At 42.5% G+C, this 26,955-nt stretch overlaps 2 protein-coding genes across 4 annotated transcripts in view; both read left to right on the forward strand.

Moving 5' to 3' along the window:
- The window catches only part of pipox (pipecolic acid oxidase), a 73,581-nt gene that overhangs the window by 30,576 nt on the left and 16,050 nt on the right, over nt 1–26,955 (forward strand). For both annotated transcript variants that reach the window (XM_073462309.1, XM_073462317.1), the window contains exons 4-7: nt 797–979; nt 11,056–11,208; nt 24,727–24,876; nt 25,937–26,012. In XM_073462309.1, coding sequence (XP_073318410.1) covers nt 797–979; nt 11,056–11,208; nt 24,727–24,876; nt 25,937–26,012 — 562 coding nt within the window. The remainder of the gene's footprint in view (nt 1–796; nt 980–11,055; nt 11,209–24,726; nt 24,877–25,936; nt 26,013–26,955) is intronic.
- LOC140992057 (uncharacterized) lies at nt 14,940–18,205 on the forward strand. Of its 2 annotated transcripts, XM_073462298.1 has the most exons (3): nt 14,940–16,296; nt 17,127–17,306; nt 17,442–18,205. In XM_073462298.1, the coding sequence occupies exons 1-3, from the start codon at nt 16,028–16,030 to the stop codon at nt 18,046–18,048; spliced, it is 1,056 nt and encodes a 351-aa protein (XP_073318399.1). In that variant the 5' UTR covers nt 14,940–16,027; the 3' UTR covers nt 18,049–18,205. The 2 variants fall into 2 exon arrangements, with proteins under 2 accessions (XP_073318399.1, XP_073318390.1); XM_073462289.1 differs by having other exon boundaries at nt 17,127–18,205.

A 26,955-nucleotide genomic window follows, 5' to 3' on the forward strand; every position in this document is an offset into this window, starting at 1 on the left:
GTAAAGGCAAATTTGAGTGGGAATTGGCATTAAACTGAACTAACAAGACTTTTCTATTGAAACCCCATTGTTTCTTGATAGGAATTGTCTATATAAATACATGTAAACTTGCATTAAGTTAAAATACAGCATGTTATTTAATATCAGGTTATGTAGATAATCAGACAATGTGTTTACACCTTCTGTGGTAATGTGGCTACTGTAAAATCATGTAGACTGTAGATGCAGCACTGACAGTTTTTCCTTAGAACACCAATGTGTCTGAATTTTAGAAGTAGTCTAATTCAGCTGTGGAAAGCAACTAGTTTAGACTGATGGAGACAACCGAGTGTCACTTTTAGTTTGTATTTACTGACAGTATCTGACAGTACACTGAACTTCTTATTGCTGTTTGTATCAGTTAGCTCATGTATTTGCCTAGTGTAGCAATCATTTTTGAAATTTGCTTTCTCTAGAGCAGACTGAATTATATTACTAATTGTATGAATATAATAAGGCAGAATAACTGATACACCTGAGAATAAAAATTAAGAACTTAATTCTAGTTAATTCTTATATTATTATGATTTGAGTGAGAAGATCTATTGATAATGCAAAAACAAGTGGCAAAAGAGAACAGCCCTGTCGTAAAGTAAAATATAGATTTAGATAAAAGCACCAATTCAACTTGAGGGTATTTTAATTGTATTTATATTTATTTCTTTCACATTTTTGGATGCACTCAATGACATATAGGTTAAAAGAATATACCACAGGAGGATTTCACTAACACATGTTCTGTCATTTCTTTTGCCAGGGACAGTTTCAGAAGTTGGGTGGGGTCATAAGAGACAATGAGACGGTAACAGATATCAAGCCTGGCCCTGTTGTGACAGTGTCGACCTCTGCCGGTGTTTATCGAGCCAAGAGTGTGGTGATCACCGCTGGACCCTGGGCTAACAAACTGCTGGCCCACACTGGATTACAGCTGCCACTTGAGGTATTCAAATTCTTGGTGTTCCACATCCAATAACGTTCATATAGCTGCAAGTATAAAATATTGTTCTTTAAATACACTCAGGATTAATTTAGGTGCACTATTAGAATTCTGGAGTTCAATATGCAGTTGCGGTCAAAACTTTACATACACTTGTAAAGAAAAGGTATATCATGGCAATCTTCACTTCCAATTATTTCTACAGCTCTCATTTTCTGAGATAGAAAGAGTCACAAAAGACATTCATGAAGTTGGCTTCAAATCCAAATTTATCATGGATCTTCTGAAAATGTGACCAAATCTGCTGGCTCAAAAATATACATACAGTAACTTGGACAATCAATTTTGATGATTTTTGAAAGCTGTGTCAATCAAATTTTCTTTGTGGCATGACCTCTTCTTCTGAGTGATTATGATTGGGAAACAGCTGATGATTTTTCTGGGCCCATTTTAATAGGGCTTGTTTGATACACCCATTAGAGTCAGCTACAAACGCTACAATGGGAAAGTCTAAGGAACTCAGCATTGATCTGAAAGAGCGCATTATTAATTTGAGCAAGTCAGTAAAGTCACTTGGAGCCATTTCAAAGCAGTTACAGGTCCCAAGGTTGACTGTACAAAAAACTGTTAATAAATATAAAGTGCATGGCACAGTTGTGTTACTGCCAAGATCAGGAAGATGTCACAAACTATCACCTGCTGCTGAGAGAAAACTGGTCAGGATGGTCAAGAGTCAACCAAAAACCACTAAAAAGCAATGAATTAGAAGCTGTTGGAAGACAGGTGACAGTCTCCACAGTCAAGCGTGTATTGCATCAACATGAGCTGAGATCGTTAGGGCTGCACCTAACGATTATTTTTTTGATTAATCTAACTATTATTTTTTGATTACTCAATTAATAACTACGAATTTACCCAAAATAAGTTCGCAAAACTTTTTATTTACATTTCAATATTTTATTTAATCATCTTCAATCATCAACAAACAAATATGACAAAGTATGCACTGCAGGGCATTATTCCCCAACAAAAAATAGCCCAGTCTTAACTGGTAATCTGTGTCATCGTAATATATATTACGTTTGGGTGGGGACAAAAAGTAAACAGGACTTATATTCACATTGGATCTGGCATTGCAGTGAATACGCAGGTTTTCCCATTCATTTTAATGATGGAAGTCCGTTTTGGCTGTGGCAGTGCGGGCCATAGGGGGTTCCGCAAAAAAACGCAGCCGGCTGCGGCGGAAAAGTTGAAGACGACTCACCTATTTGAAGAAACGCAGCCCGACGTCACATTGCAGTGGCCAGTCACATAAGCTGGCGATCAGGAGGGCATGTTATTTAGCATGGATAAATACTACAGAGGGAACACAAAAGGCATTCACTCTGTAAGCATTAAGTTTCACTTTCACTTCAGTTCTGTCTTATCCCCCAGTTTAAAACACAGCAATGATCTGCCTCATCCTGGCTGTTTACTGTTATTTTTAATCTGTCAATGAGGACAAACGATCACTAGTAGGACCAGCATGCCAGTAGCATAACAACATAGCAGCTTCGTCTTTCGGTAAACTGATCAGCGGAGGTCCCCAACACATCACACGCACGGACCATGAAGTGACTCCCACAATGCCACACCAATCTACGGCGTTTCACCGCACCGCCGGATCCCATTTGAATCCAGCCTCCCCCGGGATGCTTCATAATTCATGTGTATCACACATAACCATTATGCAAGGCTCTGGCTCTTTGTAGCACTCATTCCGTAAATCATCACATCTACAACCTAATTCCCCAAAAACTGTGCTTTGTGTAAAATTTAAAAGCAGAATGCAATCATTTTCAAATGAACAGTTTTAAATCTTCCTGTAGTAGCTCATGTTGTAATATCCTTTATACAATCATGTGTTTCACAAAGAGGTGAACCATCATTTGCTGTTATATTTCAATAATAATAATTGAGTGGCATTAAGATTATAGCGCTCAAATTAAACAGGCTTCACAAAGTGCTCCATGAAGGTGAAGTAAAATCTGTATTAACGCAGGGAAAAAAAAGGTTTTATAACAACATTCCATCACACACATACAGTATAATTAATTTACACTACACTATATCATATTTGCCTTGCTCTGTAAAACCTGTGTATGCATGGTCTGAAGTATGCCTGAGGTGTTTTTATAATCACAGGAGGCTGTTCCCTCCTGACTGTCATCATCGTTCCTGTACCTAAAACGTATGCTGTGTCTAGTTTTAATGACTACTGCCCTGTGGCTCTCAACCCCATACTGATGAAGTTTTTGAGAAACATCAAAGACAACAACAATATCCCTGCCAGCCTAGACCCTCACCATTATGCTTTCAGAACCGACCACAGAGGATGCTGTATTTACTGCCCTTCGCTTAGTCTTCACACACCTTGAGAATAAGAACAGCTACATCAGAATGATGTTTGTTGATTTCAGCTCAGCATTCAATCCTACCCATGAAGCTAATTGGAACACTTAACACTCTGGGCTTGAGTACCACACCCACACACAATTCGATTTTGGAGTCAACACCAGAGCCCCTCAGGGCTGTGTGTTCAGCCTCTCCTCTTTACACTGTACACCCAAGACTGCACTCAAGAGAACTCAACGACACCACCAAACAATGATGAGAGTTCATATCAGGAGGAAATCAATAATCTTGCAGTGTGGTGCACAGAGAAGAATCTGCTGTTCAATGTCAGCAAAACCAAGGAGCTGATTGATGACTTTAGAGAAAAGGAGGCAAAGACACACCCCTATCTTGATTAGTGGAGCTGAGGTGGAGAAACTGAACAGTTTTAGGTTCCTTGGAAATGCCATCACAGAGAACCTATCATCACACATCATCCAGGTTAACAAGCACAGAAAAGGGTCTACTTCCTATAGAAACTTAGGAGGGCTAAATTCTTGAGCCAAATTCTGGTAACCATTTACAGAGGAGCATTTGAAAACATCCTGACTGGCAACATTACAAACTCTTATGGTTCATGGACAGGAAGGCTCTGCAGCAAGTGATTGAAACCACCCAGAACATCATCTGCAGAGCATCGGTGATATTGGTGAAGTGAGATGTCTACACAGAGCCCAAAGGATACTAAAAGACAACACCCACCTCAACCACGGTCTGTTCACCCTACTGCCATCTGGCAAAAGATTACAAGTATCCACTGCCATACCACCAGACTATGGTGCAGCTTCATTCCTCAGGCTGTGAGACTCCTCAGTTCATCATCAACAACTTAAATAGGTTGTTTTTTGGGTTTTTTTGTTGCATAAAAGGACTCAAACATAGATTTGTTTTTGAAACCTAGTAAATAAGTACATTTACCTTGTACCCTGTAAAAATCAGGCCCCAGTAGAATCAGCCACACATTTCACATAAGACCATGTACTGTACGTTATCAGATACTGTCTGTGACTTCAACTTGTTCACCTTTAATCAAGTTCTACTCTCTTTTCACCACTGAGTGAAATCTTGCCATGCCAACCCTTTAAATGACTGCCTCAAGACGCCACAGAAACAAAAGCATTACTCCTCCATATTTAACCGGCTTAGAGACCTTAGTCAGCAAGGCAGTCTTTTCCATCTTGCAATATGCCACACAGCCTGAAAAGAGAAGGTGATGGGAAAACAAGCAGACAGCTGTTCAGAGTGGAGAATTGGAGTTGATATTGGAATTGCATTATTCAGGCTAGCAGCAGGCTGGGGGGCCAAAGGAACGCCATGCCTGAGTGAGCTGGTAGAAATGCGCAGGCTCTGAGGTCGTTGACTCACCACAGCACTTCTGTCTGAATTTTTATGGTCCCTGGGAATGAGTGCACAGCCAGTTAGTTCATTACATTGAAAGCCTCTGAACAATGTGTCCTTATTCTTGCCACCCTGGGATGGCTGTCATTTGTACAACCACATGTACATTTCATTAAATTAGAATTCTCAAATCACCACTGCGCAGCTACTTTTGCAATTGCAATTTTATTGAGGATTAGAAAGATGGAGTAGGTGGTGTTTGGTTTGGGTTATTTTAACATACATAACAGGCCAAAATCCAACTGAAACAACACTCTCGCCAATGATGAGGCATGTGGAAATCATATTTCATAAGTTTAGGGGATATTTTTGGCCCCTGATGGTCTGTTTGAACAGAAAAAATCTGAATGAATTTTCAGATTTACTGCTAGAGGTGGGCGATATGACCTAAAATCTATAGTACCACAGTATTTTTTTGTTGTTTTTCTTTTGTAGGGATGATATTATGTCACTGTATTACAAAAATAAAAAGTATATGATACTCCTCAAACATGAGCTGACCTCCTTTTACTCTATTGCCAATGTGAGGGAACGGAAGGAAAAAAGATGAAAAAACAAATGTATTTATTGGTTTCAAATAGGAGGGGAAAAGGCATATAGGCCTGGGAGGAGTAACCTGCCTGACAATGTAGGTTAATTAGTAAATGTAATGTGTTTCATTCTCATACTCAGACAAGAGTGGGATTAGAAATCTCAACAGCATTTATATGTAGAAAACCCAAAGAATATTTATATAAGTACATACAGCAGCAACAGACACACACACACTGGCGAGGATCACACGGAGCATAAGGAGCTTTAGTATAACATTAACAACAGAGCAAGCTGACCCTCTGTTGTTGAATTAAGTCCCACAAAGAGCAACGTTGAAAAGAACAGTTTCCCACATCTAACGTACGACTGTGATTATTTAAGTATGGGATAATGCCCAACAAAGTGTTCATTATCAAGAATTAACGGATGACGCACCTCCATAGACCAACAAAAAGCTGGTCTAAAGTCAATTACGCAGTATTTTCCTTGCTATTTAAAAGGGCGCATTTTTCAGATAGTGAGATGTGCCTACAAATTGCACTCTGCTTTAATGATTAGAATAGCTGCTTTCATACATTTTAAATGTTTCCATGCACTCAGTAATATCACTGTCACATATATCATGGCACTTTTAAGCAGCAAAAATGAAAGTTGTAGTGATAAATTTGACAGGACAGAGAAAAATCTCCAGAGAAACATTATTACATTTTTAGCCTGAAAATGTTTAGACTGCTCCGATGGAGTTAGTAAAGGTTTCTTTTTTATATTGGACCCAGGAGCAGACACCAGAATGGGGGGCAAGTTTAAATGAATTTATTTGTAGAGGTAGAGGCAGTCAAAAGTGGCAGGTGGCTCAGTCTGGCGAAACCAGTGGAGACGAGAGGGTGAAGGTAGCAGGACCTTAACCTTCGTGAGTCTCCCTCTCGTCTCCACTGGATTCGCCAGCCTGAGCCTGAGCTACCTGCCTCTTGTAGAGGCTCCAGGGATCCAGTTCCGTGTAGGCTGGTGGCAAAGGTGCTGGCGACGGAGCTCGGTCCAGAGTAGAGGTTCCACTAGAGAGTGAAAGAGCGGCAAGGTTAGATGAAGCAAGATCATATGACAACTAGAGAGACTTCAACAAACAAGAAAAGGTTTGATCATGTACCAGGAAGGGTAGTAATCTGGCAGCGAGAAGAAGGAAAACCAGGGTATATATACTGATTAGATGCGCTGCAGGTGTGTGTGACAGGTAGCTGCTCCGTCCCACCGGAAAACTATGCCCAGCCTCACCAGAGCACCTCTGAAACCACACAAGCATAGCAAAGCACAAAAACAACACAAAAAAGGCCACCAAAATAGTCCAAATCATGACAGATGGCTTTTTTACTCCAAACAGTTTTACTGTACAAATCTGAACTGTGTGTGTGACCTTTTTATTGTGCAGAAAAACACAGAATATCAACATGAAGTCCTGACCGATTAAGGGACCATACTGGCTCTCCTAATGGAAAAAGAAACCTATCCTTTCTACTGCTGGAGGATCCCTACAGATAATCTAATTGATACTTTACTCATTAAAGACATATTTTATCCACCCGCATCCCATCTGCTATTAATCAGAATGCAAATTTTTAATGACCCATCCCGCCTGATCCATGCATCACTACACACACAGACGCGCAGCCCACCTCCCCCTCCTTCTCCTCAGTTAAATATCAGTGTATTTGTTCCAATGCAATCAAATGGAGTTGTTGATAGTGTAGATGATTGGGCAATTGCCACAGGCAGAGCGTCCCAAAGTCAAGGTCCACACACCTGTCCCTTAGAGAAGACGAGTGCCGCTTTTTAAAAATCAATGCACCAGCATGGCACACCTGACTCTTAAAGGGAATGGGAGAATGGTATCATCAGATACCCCGTAATTCAATTAGGAATCCAAAATCAGAAAAATGATTACAACAAATACAACAACAATGAATGAATACAACAAAATGAATAACGCTTTGTTTTTTGTACTTTTGATTTTATGCTCCAATCAAAAATAGACAATTAAAAAAGCTATTCATGGGCCACATTTGATTTTGGTATTTAATTTGTCCGATTTGTGTGCCCTGGAAGTTATTTATTATAGCTTTTCAAGTCATGTATAGCCACTTCATCCAGATCATCACGTTCTGGTTGTTCATCACATACTAAAGCCTCATTAAGAGCTAGCATAGTTGCAGCAAAGGCACACGCTGAGGCCAAAGCAGCCCAAGTTAAAATGCGGGGTCAAGGTGAAGTCTGATCAAGTGAGTCTTGAGTCTTTTGCGGAAGATGGCGAGTGATTCTGCTGCTGATACTGCAGCGTTCTGGATACGTTGCAACGGTTTAGTCGCGGAGGCAGCATAACAGTGGTAAGAGAATCCATGTGATGTGATTGCAAAGCCTAGTGATCTAGTGTATAGTGAAAACAGAAGTGGTCCTAGTACTGAGCCTTGAGGGACACCAGTTTCCAGAAAGCAGGGTTTGGACAAGGAGCCATTCCATGTGACCTGAAAGGTATGATGTGAACCAGGTTAGAGCAGAGTCAGAGTTCTTTGAGATGTCAGATGGCATTCAAGGGCGAACAAGCCCTTATACCTTGAAGACTTGTGCAGGAATAGAAGGAGGGCGGGTAGAAGAGCATACGGCTACACTGTTGAGTCAGTTGATGGGAAAGTCAGCATCCTACTACCTACGCTGGTTGAGTGCAACGATGTGCCCAACAACTGGGAAGAAATCCCCACCCCTGAAGTTTCACTTCATCAGAAACACTTAGGTCAATTGCAGATAAAATACAACCTGTGGATCATGACACTGAAATACTTCTCCAGCTTTGACGAGATATCCTGCGCGTTAACAACGTGCACAGGCAGTTGAATGGTCCCCACAATACACCCTATGCACAAAAGCTGGACCTTGGATGGTTGACCGTGGGTGTCGTGTGCCTGGGTAATGCACATAAACCCAATGGGATAAGTGCTCTGAAAACATGCATTATGGAAAATGGATGTCTTACATGTTTCACCCCTTCTGAAAGTCTCCTCAGGGTCAAGGATAACTACAGCCTAAGAAGCAGTCAGAGAGTAATACCATGGAACCTAATGCAAACCATGCCAGTGAAAGCTACCACTGAAGAAGCTGTAGTGACAACCAGCTTGTACCTTTAATTGAGTACAAGACCTTCTTGGAGATGATGGAGAAGGAATTTGTCAAGGATGATAACAGCTGGGTTGCTCCACTCCCATTACATCGAGTTTATGCAGAAACTACTGACAACAACCATGCAGAGCAAGCACCACTTCTGCGAGAAGATCAAGAATGCTGGTATCTGCCATCATTTGGTGTGTATCACCCCTCGAAGCCTGGCGGATTCGGATGGTCTTCGACTCAAGGGCACAGGTTGATGGGGTGTCACTCAACGATGTGCTTTTGTTAGGACCTGATCTGAATAACAGCTTGTTGGGGTCCTCCTCAGATGCTGCAAAGAACCAGTTGCTCTCGCTGCAGAGATCCAGCAGATGTTTTACAGCTTTACAGTACAAGAGAATGACAGGGATGTCCTATGGTTCTTGTGGTTTCGTGACAACAACCTCAACAACGATGTTGTCGATTTCCACACGAGAATCCACGTGTTTGGCAACAGTCCCTCACCAGCTGTGGCTATCTTTGGCTTGAGGAAGGCAGCAATGGATGAGGCTGTTAAGTCTTTCCCTATGGAAAATGAAGCCATCAATGTTTTGCAAAGAGCCTGCAGGGCGTTCACACTCTCCAACATCAAACTCCATAAGATTGCCTCTAACAGAACCAAAGCGATGGATGCTGTTCCTGCAGAAGATGGGGCAAAAAGCATCAAAGACCTGGATCCTACGGTGGATGATCTTCCAGTGCAACGCAGCTTGGGCTTGAGGTGGAACATCATGGCGGGAACGTTTGTCTTCAAAGTTCCTGAGCAGCAGAGGCATTTTACTCCTCAAGGCATGCTGTCAACTGTTAACAGCTTGTTTGATCCTTTGGGATTCCTTGCTCCCTTGACAATTCAAGGACAACTGCTCCTTAGAGATCTTACCTGGCAGGGATGGGGGACAGCCCTTTGCCAGAGGGAATGTATGAAGATTGGAAAAGATGGGTGCAATCGCTGCAGGAACTTGAGGAACTACACGTTCCCCAGACCTATGCATTCTTCTCTACATCCTCTACATGTCTTGACCTTGGTTAAGGCAATAGCAGTGGTTGCTTCCCTGAAAACTGTACAAGAGAAGGGCGACTGTGAGACTGGATTTGTCTTTGGTAAGACAAAGTTGGCCCCCTTACCTGACCTCACCATACCTAGGCTAGAATTTGGCTGTGGAAGTAGCTGATCTCATTGTGAACGAACTTGACCTGAAGCTGGACAGAATAAGATTCTACACGGACAGCAAGTTGGTGCTCTGTTATATCCACAATGACACGCGGCGATTCTATGTATACGTGATTAACCGTGTACAGCATATTAGGCAGTCAAGTCGACCAGGCCAGTGGAGCTATGTTTCGACACAGATCAACCCTGCAGATCATGGCACATGTACAGTCACTACTGTCATCTCTTGAGCACAACTACATTGTCTGGCCCTGCTTTCCTGCTGGAGCCAGAGGTGCCACAAGAAGAACAACAACCATTATTTGGACTAATCAGTCCAGAGTCGGATGTTGAGGTCCATTCAAAGGTGACCACCCTGTCAACTCAATTTTAATGAATCTGCTAGGTTCATAGTGATTTGAACTCTTCTCAAGCTGGAGTACTGTCACCAAGACACACTTGAATTCTCAACATTAGTCACAGCTTTACCAAGTGATCAGGAGATGTCAATGGTATGGCTGGCATATCTGTAAGAAAGGGTTTACAGAGAAAGACCTGACACAAGCAGAGCACATGGTAATCAGATGTGTGCTGCGTGAGGTGTTCACAACTGCAATGTAACTATATAATAGTCTGTTAATGACCACATCAAACCTCCATGTACTGTTATCAAAGCCAAACATCACAGTATTATACGAACTAAAGCACAGCACGCTGTACTCTACAGAGTAATAGTTTATCAGTACAAATAAGACATGGACCAAATGGCAAAACTACCTATTAACACACTTTTAAATCAAAAACGGAACACACCAGGCCACACATTGGTTGAATTTACCCATCACATATAGTTGAGCACAATCATTCCTAGATGCAAACAAGATGGCAAAATGTGAGCATCATGTATGAAAAATACAGCCAGGCTGCCTACAAGTGATCCAGTCCACATCAACACCCATCACCCAGGGTGTTTCTCATCACCCAGGGTGTTTCTCATCTCTGAGTTAAAGGTAGTGACATTTATGATTCTGAGCTGCCACAATTTGATGGTATTGACAGGATTTGCTTGCATGCTATTGAAGTGAATTAGTAATGAATCCCCCTTATACACAAACATAAATCAATAATAGCATTATCATTACGCATTATCCAGATGATAAAAATGCAGGAAAATAGAAATTCATGCCAAAAAAGTCAATATTTTAGAGACCTCCCAGAATTTCACAAATATTTTTTTCAGTGGAACTCATGTCTTATTAAAAAAGGGCAAGCTCCCCCTGGCTCCCCCATAGTATCAATCATAAGGTCTTTACTGACAGGCAAATTGCTGGGAATTTGTCTGGGACTAATAGTTTTCCTTGTTTCATTACTGTAGGTGCTGAAGATCAACGTGTGCTACTGGAGAGAGAAAGTTCTGGGATCATACAATGTGAAGCAGCGTTTTCCCTGCTTCTTGCTGACTGAGGGCGAGGAGTCTAATGAACACATCTACGGCCTCCCATCTAACGAGTACCCGGGCCTGGTTAAGGTATGTCACGTTACTGGACCCTCCAGTGTGACTTTACAGGAAAGAAACTCTAGATTCATATCGACCACTGAAATTTTCATGGTAATATGAAGTAGACTTTATTAAAAATCATTTATTTTTTAATTTCATCTGTTTGGTTTTCTAGGTGATCAATTTGGCATTATTATTCAGTAGGTAAAATCTGGATAATAAAACAAGGCTAAATCAGGTGTTAAATCATCTAAATCAGGTGTTCAAAGCAGCTTTATACAAGTGTGTTTTAGGCAGTGATTTAAAATGGAGCACTGATTCAGCATGCCTAATCTCTTCAGGCAGAGCATTCCACAGTTTGGGGGCTCTGACAGCAAAAGCATAGTCACCTTTAGCTTTGAGGCGCAATTTTGGAATTGATAAAAGAGTTTTGTCGGGTGACTGCTAAGACTTTAGACTTTAGACTTTTATTCATCCCACATCGGGGACTTGTTACCGTAGCAGGTAGACAGACATACAATAAATACAAGAGCAGGTAGACAGACATACAATGTACAAGTACAAGGGACATTACAAGGGACATTAAACAATTAGACTTAAAAATACTAAAAAAAAAAGATTTAAATAGGAGAAAGAAAAGAAAATAGAAATATGTAAAAAAAAAAAAAAAAAAAAAAATGGTATTATTGCACAGGGTAATTGCACAAGATGGCAGAGGTAGAAGTGGAAAGTAGTGCAAGATAAGTAGGTGCTTATGGTGCTACATTAAGGGTTATTGGTGTTGAACAGTCTGACAGCAGTTGGAATGAATGACCTGCGGTAGCGTTCCTTTTTACACCGTGGGTGAAGCAGTCTGTTGCTGAAGGAGCTGCTTAAGGCCCCCACAGACTCATGTAGGGGGTGAGAGGGGTTGTCCATAATTGATGTCAGCTTGGCTAACATCCTCCTCTCACCCACCTCCTCAATGGAGTCCAGAGGACAGTCCAAGACTGAGCCAGCCCTTTTGACCAGCTTATTTAGTCTCTTCCTGTCCCTCTCTAAGCTGCCACAGCCCCAGCAGACCACAGTGTAGAAGATCGCCGATGCTACCACAGAGTCATAAAAAGTTTTTAACAGTGTCCTGCACACGCCAAAGGACCTCAGTCTCCTCAACAGATGGAGACGACTTTGGCCCTTCTTGTAAAGGACATTTGTGTTGTGTGTCCAGTCCAGTTTGTTGTTTATGTGAACACCAGGTATTTGTACTCCTCCACGATTTCAATGTCCAAACCCTGGATGTTCACCGGTGCGGTTTGAGGAGCCTTCCTCCTGAAATCGATCACTACCTCCTTTGTCTTGCTGGCGTTGATGCGCAGGTGGTTCAGTTCACACCAGGCGATAAAGTTGGTGATGACCTTCCTATACTCCAGTTCATTCCCCCCTGCCACATGTGCAATGATGGCTGTATCGTCTGAGAACTTCTGGAGGTGGCAGCTGTCCGTGTTATAACTGAAGTCTGATGTGTAGAGTGTAAAGAGGAAAGGAGAGAGCACTGTACCCTGTGGAGCTCCCGTGCTGCAGACTACCACATCAGACACACAGCCGCGGAGCCTCACATACTGCAGTCTGTTTGTGAGATAGTCGGTGGTCCATGCAGCCAGGTGGCAGTCGACTCCAGCTCCTTCCAGTTTCCCCCTGAGCAGTGATGGTTGGATTGTGTTGAAAGCACTGGAGAAGTCAAAAAACATGACTCTCACAGTGCTCCCGGTGCTCCCCAGGTGTGAAAGTGAGCAGATAGATGACAGCGTCATCCACACCAATGCCAGGTCGATAAGCAAACTGCAGGGGGTCCATCTCACTGTTCACCAGGTGTCGAAGGAGGATGAGAATGATCCTCTCCATGGTCTTCATAAGGTGAGAGGTCAAAGCCACTGGCCTGAAGTGGTTGGGCTCCCTGGGGTGCGCAGTCTTTGGGACAGGAACCACACATGATGTTTTCCACAGGAGTGAAACTCTCCAGACTGAGGCTCAGGTTGAAAATGTGCAGGAGTACTCCACAGAGCTGATCTGCACAGTCCTTCAGCAGTCTGGAGTTGATGCCATCAGGGCCAGTAGCCTCCCTCACCTTGGTCCTCCTCAGCTCCTTCCTCACTTGATCGGTTGTTATGAAGAGGCTGGGGGTGTTGGTGGGACCCTGGAGTGACTCCTGTTGAGATAGGTTGGGGGTGGGGTGTGTGGATCATTCAGGCAGGAAGTGGAGGGGGGTGGCGTGGTGTGGGGGTGTCAGAGGTGTACTGGAGGGCGAGGCGGGGGGGTGGTGTGACAGCACAGTAAGGTCTGAGCTCTGGTGAGTGGGGGAGGGAGAAGTGGCACAGTTGAATCTGTTAAAAAACAGATTAAACTCGTTTGCCCAGTCCTGGTCTCCAGATTCAGGGCCCCTCCCGCTGTCCTTTGTGTGGCCAGAGATGGTTTTCAGGCCTCTCCAGACCTCTCTGGCGTTGCTCCCCTTGAGGTGCTTCTCCAGCTTCCTCCTGTACCTGTCTTTGCCTCTCCTTATCCCCCATTTCAGCTCCCTCTGCACTCTCCTCAGCTCCTTCTTGTCCCCAGAATTGAAAACCCTCTTCTTTTCTTTAAGCAGGGCTTTTAGCTCTGGGGTCACCCAGAGTTTGTTGTTTGGGAAACACCGTACCTTCCTGGTAGGCACAGTGTTTTCCATGCAGAAATTTATGTAGTCCGTGATGCAGGTTGTCAGGCTGTCGATGTCATCCCCGTGAGGTTCACACAACACATCCCAGTCGGTGGTGTCGAAACAGTCCCTCAGTGCAATACTGGTCTCCTCAGACCAGCTCCTTACATACTTTTTGGTGGGTGGTTGTTTGTTCACCATAGGTATGTATGCAGGGGACAGATGAACCAGGTTGTGGTCAGAGCGTCCCAGTGGGGGGAGGGGTGAAGAGGTGTATGCATCCTTGGCGTTCACATACATTAGATCCAAAGTTCTATTGTCTCTGGTGTGGCATTTCACATACTGGATGAAGGTAGGGAGAGTGGAAGACAGGGAAGCATGATTGAAGTCACCGGAGATGAGGAGAAGGGACTGGGGGTGCGATGTCTGAAGCTGTGATACAACAGTGTGTAAGGTCTCACAGGCTGCAGCTGCATCGGCCGATGGGGGGGATGTACACATTTACCGCGATAACGTGCGAGAATTCCCTCGGGAGGTAATATGGCCGAATGCTAACCGCTAGCAGTTCAATGTCTCTACTGCAGTACTGTTCCTTCACCCTGATGTGTCCCGGGTTACACCATCTGTCATTCACAAACATCGCTATGCCCCCTCCTTTCCTCTTACCGTTCTCCTTTGCTTTCCTGTCTGCTCTCACGAGTTGAAATCCGCCCAGAGTGACGTGTGAGTCCGGTGAGAGTTCATTCAGCCAAGTCTCTGTGAAGCACATAAGGCTACACTCCCGGTACTCCCTCTGCAGCCTGGTTAGCTCCGTTAGCTCCTCCATCTTATTAGGGAGAGATCTTGCGTTCCCCATTATAACAGACGGTATACAGGGTTTATACTGTCTTTTCTTCTCCCGGCGCTTCGTTCCAGCTCTGCATCCCCTTCTCCTTCTCCTTAATTCCCCGGGGATCTCCGGTCTTTCCACGGTGGAGTACCTTCGTGTAGCACAGTGCTAACAGCTGCTCCCGTGTGTAAACGATGGAGCCATGGCTGAAAGGGTCTTCTGTTGCCGACTTAAATAGTCCCAGAAAGAAAAATAGACAGATGCATAGTCTCAGGAGTTGTACATCCATAGGTGCACACTTCCTACTGAGACTAGCAGAGAAAAAACACTTGTACAAAAGCACCCTAAACCACAGAAAAACACTTGGAGCTACTGTAACTAGCTGCCACTCGTGCGGCGCCATCTTGACTTGAGCAGTTAAGCAGCTGTGAAGGGTTTGGAGGGAGGTTTGGTCATTTGGTTTGATGGGAAGATATAGTTATGTGTCAATTCATGGAATTGAATGTTGTGTTTCCACATGATATCACCCGGGGGGAGAATGTAGATGGAGAACAGGATCCAGTGTTCAGGGAGCATTTAATAATAACCAAGATGTGAGGGTCAATGGTGTGGAGAACCTCTTTCAAAAGTGAAGTTGTTTAAGGGGCAGGTAGAGGATGTCATGTTATAGATTGTTACATTGAAGTTCTGAGGGAGATTTGGTCGAAGGAGGATAAACATAGCACAAAAAGTAAGGAAATTTGTGTTTGGTTGATTATTTCTTTGTTGTAACAATGCTTCTTGGCAATAAATCTTATACCGTTGGAAAGCCTGTTTATTTTGCTTTTAAATGGTGCCATATTTGTAAGGAACATGCATTTGAGGGATGAGCAGCAGAGCTGAGTATGTGGATTCTAAGTCTTCTCTGCCAAACGACTTATTCTGCTATTGACTCTTGTTTGGTGTTGTTTGGTGGAGTGGATGATTGAAGTCTGAAGAAACAAGACATATTGGCAGTATTAAATTTAAAGGCAGTAAAAAGTGCCCATGCTCAATTCACTACATTCAGGTGTTGATATAGACTTACTTGATGGGAATTGACAGTTACAGTTTGCTTGGTATTATGTAGCCGACATTACTGTGTCTTCTTGCCCTGTTGTTACACTGTGTCATGTGTCACTTAAGGCCTTTTCACACCGCGGACGTAACGAATAAACGACACGAAATTGCGAAATATTCGCCGCCGAATATTTCGCATCAAAACCATTCACATCGGCGGCGACGCAAATAAGCAACAGATGCGAGAATTATAAACCAAAGTTTCGCGCCACGCAAGTTCATTCAGAAAATGATGGATTCAGCAACATCATCAAGTGATGATGAGCTTGTCCTCCGCCTCCTCACCTACAAAAAAAGAGAGGAGATTTTGGATCCATCCACTCCTACAAGCCAGGGAAAGAGATGGGGAGTTCCATTGCCTTGTCCAAGAGCTCAAGCTGTATAATGGCCGGTTCCGGACATATATTCGGATGTCCATGGGACAATTTGAGACGCTTCTGGGGCTTCTAGCGCCGCACCTGAGGAAGCAGACCACTAATTACCAGGACCCTGTCGATCCCGAGCAGCGTCTGGCAGTGTGTCTGAGGTAAGGTACAAAGCTGTAGCTAAAATACTATAGTGTGTATGCCATATTATATTGTATTATATATTATTATCAGGGTTTTCCCTGGGTTTTTTTTTTTTTTTTTTGACAGTGGCTTCCTTCTCCCTTCAAACGGGGCAGAGCTCCGTGGGAAACATTACGAGAGACACAGCATTATATTATATTAAATTATATTATATTACATTACATTACATTATATTTATTATATTGTGGAGACGTAAATTATAAAGATGAGACAGGAGAGGGGGGTGAGACGAGTTTACGCTCCACAACAATTGACACAAACAACTCTGGTAACTAAGCAACCGTACCGGCATATCCCATAAACCCTTGCTCTTAAAGGTATATGGATCTATTAGTTCTATATCTATGGTCTGGTGAACATCTCTCCTAGCTTCCCTATTGTGGGTCACCACAGTATTATATTAATTTGCTATATTCTGATTGGCTTGTGTAAAATATTGGTGTTACAGCCTGTCATCTTTCACATCCTTATCTGTCTGTCAATCAATCTATTTGACAGTCTGTCCACTACTGCCATCTATTGTATTAACTCCCATATTGCCAGTCAGAGCCCTGCAGTGAGATATTTTGTTTAAATTTTATATCTGCTTCTTTTTGTCTAAGCACCAGCCTTTTTTAGTTTGGATACATGTACATTCCTATTTCTACTACCAGAACACACCTTGAAATATTATTTATATATATATATATATATATATATATATATATATATATATATATATAATTGTATAAAAAAATTATTGGCAGTAATGTGTATTCAAATTTTACTCCTCTCCCACCCTCCCCAGATTCCTCAGCACAGGGGACTCCTTTACAACGATAGCCTCCAGTTTCCGGCTTGGAGTGTCAACCGTGGCTGGCATTGTGAAAGACACATGTGATGTCATCTGGGCACAACTGAAGGAAACCCACATGCCGGTTCCAAATGAGGAGCTCTGGAAGAGCACGGCCAAGAAGTTCCAGGAAAGGTGGAATTTCCCAAACTGCATTGGTGCACTTGATGGGAAACATGTTATAATACAGGCACCAGCAAATTCAGGTTCACAGTACTACAATTACAAAGGTACCTTCTCTGTTGTCCTCTTTGTGCTGGTGGATGCCAGTTACAGGTTTTTGGCTGTCGATGTGGGAGAATTTGGTAGAAACAGTGACGGTGGCATCTTTGCCAACTCCCGTCTGGGGCAGGCCCTTCAAGGTGGGAACTTAAATGTACCAGCACCATGCCCACTTCCCTCAGCACCCAAGTTGGGGCAGGTGCCATTTGTGATTGTAGCAGATGAGGCTTTCCCGATGAAGACCTTTCTCCTCCGCCCTTATCCTGGGAGACGTCTGCCAGAAGATCGCAGGGTGTTCAATTACCGCCTCTCCAGAGCCCGGCGCATCGTTGAAAATGCCTTTGGCATTCTCAGCCAGTGTTGGAGAGTGTATCAACGCCGGCTGCAAGTCTCTCCTGACACTGCAGACAGCATCATCAAAGCCACCTGCATCCTCACAAACTACCTACGTGGTGCTGATGGAACCCAGAGTGCTGATGTTGATGACGGTTCAGATGCTGTGGATGGCAGTGGCCTTGGTGCCATCAGGAGTCTCCGAGGCAACAGAGCATCAGCTGAAGCACTGAGGGTGCGGGATACATTCCGCCAGTATTTCACCTCACCTGCTGGCCAAGTCCCGTGGCAGTATGACCATGTGCACCGTGGACTCCCTTGACTTTTCCACTGTGCTGAATTTTCTGGTTGCTAGATTACCCATGTAAATATTATCTAATCTCCATGTGCAACTGTTCTTATTAATTTTAAACTTCAATGTTATTAATTCTCTGTGTTAACTTAATACTTACTGCTTCAAATAAATAATTATTTATTTACACCGTTCGTCCGTCCGTCCGTCCGTTCGTTTGTTTGTTTTCTATACCGCTTATCCTGCACTAGGGTCACGGGTAAGCTGGACCCTATCTCAGCTGACTTCGGGCGAGAGGCAGGGTACACCCTGGACAGGTCGCCAGTCTATCGCAGGGCTAATATTCACACAATGTCTTGTTAAAATAACGTTCTTATTAAGTATCATATCTAGGATTTAAAGGTGTTGACAAGGAAAGATATACAGGGAGAAAAGGTTACTTCACCAGATGAAAGGAAATCTTTATTTTTGATGCACAACTATCCACCAGGAACAATGGTAAGATCAATCACAGCTGTGTGAATTGTGAGTGTTCCGGCTCTGAATATCCAAATTCTGCTTGAAAGACAAGCTCTTGCATTTTCATTTTCAAAATTCTTCAAAACCTGCCACAGATCTATCCAGCTCACTCGATTGAAGGCTTTGAGCGCATCCAAGCTGAATATAGCTGCGGGGTGTGTATCCGATTCTGACGCATGTATTATATGCAAAAGGCGTCGGACATTGTCTGATGCAAGTCTCCCCTTTTAAAAACCCTGTTTGGTCACAATGAATTAATTTACCTACACATGGCTCCAGTCTTCTGACTAACACTTTGGCAAAAAGCTTCAGTTCTGTTGTGATAAGTGATATTGGCCTGTAACTGCCGCATCTCAAAGGTGGTTTATCTTTCTTGAGTAGGACTGATATGAGAGATGTATTCTGGTCACGATGGAAGAAACCAATGTCTAAAGCATAGTTAAGAGAATTTAAAAGCAATGGCCCAACAATATCCCACAGTTCCAAAAACAGCTCTTGAGGCAGCCCGTCAAGGCCAGGTGATTTCCCTTTTTGCATCAATCTCAGTGCCTCTTTAAGTTCTAGAAGCGTCAGTGGTGTTTCAAGGGATTCTGCATCATTGTCAGTCAGTGACGGTAATTTAAGCTCTGGCAGATACAATTTAAGGTCAGCCAAGTCAGGAGCAGGGTCCGCTGTATAGAGATGGGAATAAAATTCTGCAAAAGTATTATTTATTTCACCCGGGTCATAGGTAATAGATCCAGATGATGTTTGGATTGCACTAATAGTGGAAAAGGATTCATTTTGTTTTAATCTGGCAGCTAAAAGCTTGCTTGATCTTTCGCTCTGATCATAATATGTGATTCTCGTACGATGAATTATAAACTCAGCTTTAGCCTTGAGCAAATTATTCAGTTCAAATTTCAGGGCAGAGAGAGCTGAATGGTTTTGTTCAGAAAACTGCTGTTTTAGGCCAGATTCCAAAGTTCGTATCTCATCTTCTAATTGCGTAACCCTGCGCCTCCTGGTCGCCTTCAGATGGGAGGCAAACGACAAGGCCTGTCCCCTTTTATAAAGCATTTAGTTATTTCCCAAAGTATTTGGGGTGAGGCTGCTGTCTCTGAGTTAATTTCTAAAAACACTTTCAAATTATTTCTCAGTTTTTTCAAAAAATCTGCATTCTGGAGTAATGTTGTATTGAAACGCCACCTGTGTGTATCTTTACTGTGGGTCCGTAGGAATTTAAAGTTATATAGTACAGGGGCATGATCTGATATTACAATAGGAAGAATATCAGTGGAATTGATACAATGATTCAGGGAGGCAGAAATGAAGATGTAATGTCTTCATTGTCTTCATTGTGTCTTGTGTCTGGCCGAGAAAAAGGTATAATTCTTAACTAGAGGGTTCCTTAAGCACCATGGATCAATAATATTAAGCTCAGAAAGAAAGGTGTTAATCCCACAAGGGGAGTCCTGAGTTGAACTTGAATTTACCGATCTGTCTAAGTTCGTGTCACACACCTGGTTAAAGTCACCCCGACTATAAGCTGATGACCTGGAAAGTCTAAGAGAATATTAGAAATTGTGCTTAAGAAATTTGGATCATGGATGTTTGGGCCATATATTGATGCAAGACAAATTTTAGTATTGTTAATCGTAACACAGGCGTAAGTCAGTCTGCCAATGTCATCACTGCTGGATTTTTCCACCTTCACCCCTAACTTCCTACTGAATAAAATAGCCACTCCCCTTGTCCTACTTGTCGCAGAAGAGTGAGAAACACACTTATAAAATCTATTCTGAAACCTATGAATATCAGTTGTTTTCAGATGTGTTTCTTGGATCAGAGCAATGGAGATCTTTTTACGTTTAAGGAATTCTAGGCATTTGGTGCGTTTTACTGGAGAATTTAGGCCCCGTACATTCCACGACATTACATTAAAGGAGTTATTCGTATTCAAGTTTGTGCCATCTTATCAACTGGAGGATATCACATGTAGGTCTGCACAAAATAGTACTCCTCAATCGTGAAGCAGACAAATTAAAAAAAATGTATAATAGTCTCTACATAAATGGCAAGGCTTTGGCAGCAAACACAGAACAATTACAACAAAACATTCCATCCGCAAGAGATGATAAATGGTCTCTTAGGATGGAGAAGAAAATAATAAAAAAAAAAGGAATAAAAAAGGGACTTTCTTATTGACAAACTGTGGCTTTCAACAGTGATACACGTCTCCTGTCCGAGTCCGTATGGGTATCAGAAACATTTTCCTTCCGCTTGTAAAGCAAAATTGGGCTCTAATCAGGTTATCTCCTCAGAATCAGTCACATTAACCTGAATTGAATACTTAAAGTGACTTACTCAGTATTAAGGGGTAGTATGCTTGTATAAAATTAAAAAAGGGGTCATGATACAGAAGAGGGAGGGATGAAAACAGAAAGAAGCACTCATCATCATTTGTGCCAAATCCCCACTAATCAAAACTATAGTTTATCACAGTGTCCACAGTGTCCTGTAATGGCATTTATAAAACATCAAATATACGGCCATAAACCTGTAAAGTAAAGTCCTGCACACATTACCTCTTAAGTAAACTTAGGTCAAATACTCAGTGCAGTCCAGAAGAGGGTAAGCAGCATGACACCTTCAGTAATCCTCTGTTTGGGTCAAGTTGGAGCGAGTATCCGCCGAGGGTTCCTCGTCATCCGGTATGGTGGGGAAAGAGACGCGGGGGGGTGCCGGCTTCACTGGATGTTGGGCAAGGGCTGCGGTCGAGCATGGCCATAAATGTCTCCGCATCCGCCACACTTTCGAAAAAGTGCAGCGAGCCGTTGTGTCTAACCTTCAGGGTTGCTGGGTATCTCAGGAACGGCCGCAGTCCTCTGTTGGCAAGCTGTTTTCTCACCACATCGAAGGCTTTCCTCCTCTGTGCGGTATCGTTGCTGTAGTCAGGAAAAAACGGCAGCCTGGATGTCGATGTCCGCCCCTCGCTGGAAATCTGGTGTATAGGCGCGGTGTTTAGGGCTCTGGCTCCGTTGAGAATTTTCTCCCTGTCCTGGTAACGAAGTAGTGTCCGCGGACGGTTGGTCCTGTCCTGGGTGGTAAATATACGATGAGCCCGTTGAATTTCAATCTTCTCCCCGGCCAGGGAGGGGATCCACACGGACAAGTTATCTTGTAAGAATTGGATGGCATTTTCACCCTCCGCTGACTCTGGCAGGCCGACAAGTCGGAGGTTGGACCTCCGTGATCTGTCCTCCATCTCAGCGACTTTCTGGCAGCAGCTCTTTCTGGAGGTCACCGACATCGTGTTTCACCGCTCTGATGTTAGCCGATGTAGCGTCTAGCCTCCCCTGCAGCTTCTTACCGACCTCGGCTTGCTGTGTGATCTCCTCGCTGAGTTTGTTCACTGCCGAATTGGAGGCTTCAAGCATAGCTTTCAGGGTTTGAATTTCACCGGCAAGCATTTCCTCGACTGCCTCTCTCACAGCCAACTTAACTTTTCCGGTTAGCCTTTCTTCTTGCTCACGCAATGCTAACAAGATGGCTGCGTTTGAAGTATCCTCCGGTTCTTGGTCCGAAACTTTCTTTTTGCACGCTGTCTCGTCCGTAGATGATTTATTCCTCGCTCCTCTCCCGCTCGACATATTGTGGCGATACTTAGACGTAATTTAAACTAGAATAGTTTCTGAATTGTAGGATATTTCGTGTATTATCGGACTTGTGAGATGGCGCTCAGAACTACACGCGCATCACGCTTGGGCAGCGTGAAATCAAACGTGAAAACTGCCAGGGGGGATGGCTGCTTTCTATGGGAGCTATACAGCATATTGTACAATATATTTAAAAAATTGGTCATTTTCATGTTTATGTATAATTTATTAATTTCTCAATTGACATTTTGTATTTAAGTTAGATTGTGTACAGTTAGTGATAAGGTATTGTCAGGAATGTTAATGATTTATTTCACACTAATGATGACCCTCACACCTATGGGGAAAACGCTGAAATCCTTTCTTTATAAACTGCTCAGTAATCAGCCGAGAAAGATTTGGATGGAATGTTGCTGTTGAGAACTAAATTGCCACAGTGCTAAAAAATCAACTGTAAAATATGATTTGTCCCAAATCAACTTCAGATCAGTCGTGGGGGTTGTGCTGGGTTTGATGTCATCTGAAGGCACATCTCTATTTTAGGCATAATGGTGGGGCAGCAGGAGCTCACAGCCTAATAGCACACCACATGCATAGAAGAGAGGGTGGGACAGATGGTGATGCCACGTCGCATTATTTACTCTGTGACACAGTCACTAGAGCTACTGTATGCCCAATGTTTGGACCATTTATTATAGTTTACAGTGAGGAATATTAATTACTCTGTTTTTCTGTCTGGTTTTTTTTACTGCGTTAGAAACTCTTCTTAAATGGAAAATCTTGAAAACTAAAAACTGCAGTTCTTTTAATCCCTCAGCCTCCTCACTGTGCCTCTCATCTCTGGGTGAGACTGTATGTTTGAGACCTGGCTGACAGTAGCACCACACAAAAGCTTTGCAAGTTTGGAGTGTGTGTATGACAGTCACTCTCACTTTAGTCATTTAGCTTTGAAGTTGGCAATAGGAGTGTCAATATGTCATGTAGACATGTAAAATATTGAATTTTCCGCCATATTATTTGGCTTTACATTAAACATACCTGATTAATGAAATGCTATGTATGTAAATTGAAAGAGTTAGCCAGCTGGTCACTAATTGTTCCTTTTGCAGTCCCTCAAAGAGGTTAACCGGTACCACAATGACTGTAACTTTGGAAGACACCTACTTGATTTGATTAAGGTTACTGAAGCCCCACATTAAATTTAGAACAGATGAGAGAAGCACATCCAGATATTTTGCCCTTGCATTATGCCCTTCTAATTTGACTGGAGATAAATGCAAATTTTAAAGTTCAATTCAATAGCATAAAATAAGAATACCTTATTGCTTTGTTGTTAAGACACATCATTTTTTTTTGGTAGTCTTTCCAATGTGACGTTATTGTGAACTAATTATATTGTGGTGAAGCGGAACTGCTGTCTATATTTTGATAGCTGTTTGTGTTTGTTACGCAACCTTTTTCTATGAGCCAAGAAGAAAGAAAACAGGTGGGTTTTAGCTCCACTTCCTACGTTTCTTTATGCTGTGTTTGAGGTTCATTATTGGAAGGTAGGCCAGCATAATTAATGTGAATTAAAATGCTCTTCGCTTTCAGTGGTCTTTCAGGAAGACAGACTGTTCAAACAAATTACATTCTGAAAGCAGGTGTTTTATGGTAGGGACATATCTTTTCCCAGTAAAAAAACGTAATTGCCACACCTATCATTTACTCAGTAATAGTAATGTCATTAAGTGCTGGCCACAGACTGACATGTATTGACTGGCCTGGTCCACAGTTTACCATTTTTATCTTTTCTGCAGATGGCTTGAAGCCACAGATCTCTTCTTTTACTTTTGTTCTTTTGGAAAGTGAAGAACATCGTTAACTGTTGTGCCTTCTCTCATCTATACATTTTTGGACCGGTGGGAGGTGGGGCATGGTCAACAAGAAGTATTTGTTTTATTTAATAACTGCTTTCTTGCACACTGAAAGGATTGTTTGTTTTATATTTTTGTTTTGGATGTATTAATTTTCTTTCACAGCTGTTGGCATGTACTGTATGTACACAATGTGTCTTTATGTATTGATATTTGTTCTTGTTACTCAAGAACGCACAAGTTGTGGAGAAACAGTGTAAGTGGACATTATGTAATGGGGAAGATGCATCACTGATGTGCCTGTGTACTGTAGCGGACCAAAATAAGATTTGCTGTTGACCCTGCTGACACAAAAACATTATTGACCATACTCTTGTTGACCAAATTCTAAATATATGTATTGTATACATACTGTGTATTGTATTGTAAACTGTCGATTTCTGAAATCTGAATCAGAACTTAATGTGTTTCTTAAATTTAAAAAGAAATATAGGCTCATTTGGTACCGTTTTCACTTTAATAGGACTGATACAAACAAACCTTAAACAGCATGACACACACTAATCACTTAAATGTAGTAGTTGTCATAATTTGTATGTAGTTGTATGGTGTTGCATTGTGAACAAAGATGCAGGGTTGCCAAGCATATAGTGTTTCATATAAAAAAAATATTGATGATTTCATTCTGTGTGCAGATATGCTACCACATGGGCAGTGAAGCAGACCCAGACCAGAGAGACATGCAGACAGACAGGTCTGATATTGACATCCTTCAACGCTTTGTCACACGCTGTTTACCTGGCCTGGTCCCTGAACCTGCTGTGGTGGAGAGCTGCTTGTATACGGTCCGTATCAACACTCAACATTAGTGTTCATAGTGGTCACACTAATCCATCAAAGTGTTGAGATTTAACCTCAAACAGTAAAGAGATTTGATGTTATCTGTGGGTCATTGGGGAATATCTGAACATTCAACAATTGGGTCACTGGCAACATATTTAATGAAATTTTATTAATTAACCAAAGAGGTGGGGGCTACATATAGTTTTACTCATTTTACAGGAGATCAGAAACTTTGTATGCTTCTGTCTTGTTTAAAAAAAACAAGTTAAACATTTAAATTTTTACTGGGGTGTTAAACTGTTTATATGAAGTACATAAGTTGCTCGCTGTTGGATGTTACTCTGCAATGGCATTCTCAGGTGTTAGATTCTGTTTAGGTTATGCGTGCGTAGGGGTGGGGGGTTGTGCAGCCGCTCTGCCCTCCAGCAACACAGCAAGCCGTTTTTACCACGATCACATACTGCAGCTGTTGGAAAACACAATTTTCAGTGACCTTGTCCAATGGCCCTGAAAATCGTGACAGTCATGCTTTCCTCACTCAACAGCAAGTGTTTTGTTCTATTACCAGTGATTCTAATAAGAAGACGGACAGTTGAATTACATGTGTCTCTACAGTTTAATTTAAAACTTGCCTTTTGTCAGAGGTCATTATGTATTCTATGATAGACTCTTTCATCCAGTTAAACACATTTTTAAATGCATTTTCCACAAAGACTTTGACAAAAAACAGCTCTAAAGGCCACATGGGTGTATGCAGAGAGAAAATGTGAGTCTTTGTCAAATGGTTACCAGGAGAATCTGCAATAGATCATTTCACTATTCATGTCTCCATGTAGTTGAATTAAGAGCCCGCAGAAAGAAAGGAAGCGGCATTCTTGACTAAATGTGGACAAGCTGCCCTGTTTTTACAAGTGCTTTGGGCCATTTGATTATAGATCATAATCAGATCAGATATGGTGAAAAGTATGTATTTCAAACTAACAGGTTGTAATCAAGGTTTTAAACCTGACAGCTTGGTCAGAGTCAGTTTCTCCTACAGCCTCCTACTTTTTTTTTTTGCAGCTAACACCTGACCGTCATTTCGTGCTGGATTGCCACCCCACCTACAGCAACATTGTGATTGGAGCCGGATTCTCAGGTACAACACAATACAACCAAATACAACAGAACCAAATCAGAGAAAACCTATGACAAGCTATGTGTGTGTTAGGACAACTATCCCATTTTGTTTCCCAGATAACAGAATTATACAGATATTACAAAATTATATTCGTCAGCTTCGGAATTAAGGTTTCTTTACTTCTCTAACTATTAGTAGAAGCTGAAGCCTGGTAACCACTGGAACCAGCAGCCTTCCAGCTCTGAGAATCAGTTTAAAACAATTATATAGAGGCTGCATCAGAGCTGTACACTTACATCAACCAGACATGTCGACATGTCTACTAGAATTTAGATTCTCTTCCCGAGCCCGAGCCCGAACCCAAACTTGACTCGATATTTCCTGCTACTATCCTCGGGCCGGGCTGGGCTGGGCCGGGCCGGGCCGGGCCGGGCCCTTGATCAAGCATTTGTGTTTTTTTTTTTAATTTTTTTTTTTTTTAATCATTACTTTATTCATTTGCGATCCATTCCATTCTGAATAAACTAACAATGCAAGATTAAGATAATTCTAAACAGATTTCTGGAGTTCAAACAACTCAGAATTGTAGTTGAGAACATCAGTTATAACAGCCCACTGTAACGCGGGCTGGTGAAGGGGATGGTGATGGTCCACGTTAGTGCGGGTAGCTCCAGTTACTCAAGAGACGGCAGGCAACATGTGGGGGTTTCCGCACGGCACTTTTATTCATAATACAGACCATACCATGCCAGGTCTCTATGGCACTAGATGTTACAGGCATACATGCAAACGAACACAGGCCGAGGTTCTTGCACCAACACTTTACAAAATAAAGACAAAATAAAATGGGGAGTCTTCACTCTGTCGGTGGTGTCCTTTCTCATGGGGAGCGAAAGTACACCTGCTCTTCTTCATCGTACAGGTTACATTACCCACTAAACAAAAGGAGGCGCCACCTAGT

The sequence above is a fragment of the Pagrus major genome, chromosome 2, assembly GCF_040436345.1.
Source record: "Pagrus major chromosome 2, Pma_NU_1.0".
NCBI lineage: Eukaryota > Metazoa > Chordata > Actinopteri > Spariformes > Sparidae > Pagrus > Pagrus major.